The sequence below is a fragment of the Numida meleagris genome, unplaced genomic scaffold (genome assembly GCF_002078875.1).
Source record: "Numida meleagris isolate 19003 breed g44 Domestic line unplaced genomic scaffold, NumMel1.0 unplaced_Scaffold379, whole genome shotgun sequence".
NCBI lineage: Eukaryota > Metazoa > Chordata > Aves > Galliformes > Numididae > Numida > Numida meleagris.
The window spans coordinates 54,361-57,008 of record NW_018364603.1 but is presented as its reverse complement, the minus strand read 5'-3'; the positions used below and the strand labels follow the sequence as shown (position 1 = coordinate 57,008).

At 68.4% G+C, this 2,648-nt stretch overlaps 1 protein-coding gene across 1 annotated transcript; it reads right to left on the bottom strand.

Annotated features, from left to right (window-relative positions):
* Positions 1-53: 53 nt before the first annotated feature.
* On the bottom strand, positions 54-2,642 carry ZNF385A (zinc finger protein 385A). The gene is made up of 5 exons (XM_021383367.1): positions 2,512-2,642; positions 1,854-2,007; positions 1,488-1,715; positions 1,041-1,207; positions 54-434 (listed from the first exon to the last, which is right to left on the bottom strand). The coding sequence occupies exons 1-5, from the start codon at positions 2,608-2,610 to the stop codon at positions 288-290; spliced, it is 795 nt and encodes a 264-aa protein (XP_021239042.1). The 5' UTR covers positions 2,611-2,642; the 3' UTR covers positions 54-287.
* Positions 2,643-2,648: the final 6 nt, after the last annotated feature.

The window sequence follows — 2,648 nt, the reverse complement described above, 5'->3', positions numbered from 1 at the left end:
TCCCCCCCCCAGACACCCTACATACGCCCCCAGGCATCCTCCAAGCACCCTACACAGGCCTCTAATCACCCCATATTAAGTCCTGGGCACCCCTCTGCCCCACAGGGCACCTCCAGACACCCTCTAGGTATCCCCACCCCCCCCCAGCCCCATCAGATACCCCCTAAAATACAACGGGGCACCCTACAGACTCCCCCAGGTGCTTCCCCATCCCATCATGTACCTCCCAGACACACTCTGGGTATCCCCAGACGCTCCCCTGCCCCGTAACACGCTTCCAGGATGCCCTATAGATGCCCCTGCCCCATAGCACGTCCCAGATCTGCCCCCATCCCGCTCACCAGCTCTGGGGGGGTCCGGGGCTTCTTGTGGCGGCTCAGCAGTGGGTTGGGTTTTCCAGCCACCCCATCCCGGTGCCGCCGGCTGGAGATGTGCTGGGGTGGTGGGGCGGGGGGGGGGGAAAGGAACACAGAAGGGGTTGAGCAGCAATTAGGGGACACCGGGGTACGGGACCCACATCAGGGGGGTGATGGGGAGGCTCGGGAGTCTCTGTGGGGCTTGTAAGGGATGAAATGGGTCTGGGGGGAGCTCCAAAAAGCATCTGTGGGGGAGGCTGAGGTCTCAGGGGGGCACGGGGATGGCGCTGTAGGGTCCTCAGAGATCACAATGGGCTCGGGAGAGCTTGGGGGAGATCCAGGAGGGTCCAGTGGAGCCCCAGGCCAGGTCAGAAAGGCTTGAGGAGGGGTCTCAGAAAGGTTTGGAGTGGTCCTGTAGGATCCTCGGGGGTCTCAGGGGGGTCAGGAAGGTTTGGGAGATATCCATGAGGGTTCAGGGGGTCCCGGGGGGGGGGGGCAGGCCTCAGCGGGTTTCTAGGGGGTTCAGAAGGGGCTGAGCGATCCCACGGAGCCCCTGCCCACCTCGATGGGATCAGGCAGGATTCCTCAGGGTTCCGGGGAGGGGCGGCGGGGGTGGGAGATCCCGGATGAGTTTGGGAGGGTCCTGGGGGTGTCAGGGGTGTGTTGGGGGGGGGCTGGCTGTACCTGCTTGAGCTGGAGCTCGGAGTTTAGGCGGACGTTGCAGATCTGGCAGTGGAAGGAACGCTCGGGGGCTTCGTCCGGGGGGGTCCCTGTGCCACCCCCGAGGCGTGGGAAGGCGCGGATGGGTCCCAGCCCGCTGCGCGCCTCCACCAGCGTCTTGTGCTTCGTCCCTGCGTGCACACAGCGTCACCGAGGGACCTGGGGACCCCCGTCACCTACAGACCCCTCCCGGAACCTTTGAGACCCCCCCCCCCCCCAGTACTACTGGATATCCCCTGGTTCTCACATCCGTCCCCGTAACAGCCCAATGTCACAACAGTGTCACCGGAGCCACGAAGCCCCCCTGCTTCCCCAGTGCCCCCCAAAGGCTCCTGTGTCCCCATGTCCCCGTGCCCCTCAGCATCCCTCGTCCCCCTTGATGTCTTCCTGTCCCCCCCCCGCCCTTCCCACCTTTGTTGTGCGCCTCGAGCTGGGACAGGGAGTTGACAGCCACCTTGCAGAGGGCACAGTAAAGCAGCCGCTTGGCCTTCGCCTTCTCCTCCTCCTCCTCCCCCTCCGCTGCCCCCCCAGCTCCCCCCCGTGTTCCCCCCGGCGTCTCTGTGGCCACAGCCGGGGGGGGATCGGGGGGGGAGGGGGGCCCGGGGGCGCTGGGAGCCGCGGGCGTTGGGGGCTGCTCGCCTGCGGGCACGTAGAGAATCAATGGGGACCCCCCCCCACCACCTTACCCTGGGGGAGGAGGGGGTCGGACAGACCCCGAGCGACCAGGCATCGTCACAAGGACGCCTGGGGACACCTCGGGGGGGGGTAGGGACCCACCTTTGCGGTCCGGCGTCTCCCCCGTCGGGGCGGGGGTGGGCGCTGGGGGGTCCTGGCTGTCCCCTGCGTCCCCCCCGCGACGAGCCCGGGCGGCCTCCAGCCCCTTGAGGCGCCGCGCGTGCCGGTTCCCCTGGTAGTGTGCCGCTGCCTGGCTCTGGGGACACGGTGTCAGCGCCGCGGGGACGCCGCGCCACACCCCCTTGGGGCCCTCCAACTGAGAAGGGGACCCCGTGCGTGGGGGGGGGGGGGGGCACACAGCACCCCACACGTCCCCACCTTGGGGACACGGGGTCGTTTTGGGGACGCGGCGCCTAAGGGAGCCCCCACACGCAGCCCTGGGAGGACGTGGGATGCCCCAGAGAGGTAAAGCCGGGAGGACGTGGGACAGCCTGGTGATAGGGGGGCACCCACGCACCCCCACTTTGGGGACACGAGACACCCCGGGGACGTGGAGCACCCCACCCTGGGGGGCTCCCACCATGGGAACAGGGGATGCCCTGGGGACACGGGACATGCCGAGGACGTGGGGCTCAGCGTTATAAAGCCCAGCTGAGAAGCAGACCCGGCCCCGGGACACCTCACCCCACGATGGGGCAGGACCCAGGGTCTGTGTGGGGAGGGTCCCAGGTGTCGTGGGGGGGGAAGGGGGGGGTCTCACCTCGGAATTGAAGCGGATCTGGCAGACGCTGCAGGCGATGACCGGACGCCGGGGCTTGGCCAGCGCCGCCCCCAGCACCGCTTTGGGCACCGGCTCCATCTGCAACACAAGGCCAGGGGACGGGGGGCGGGGGGGAC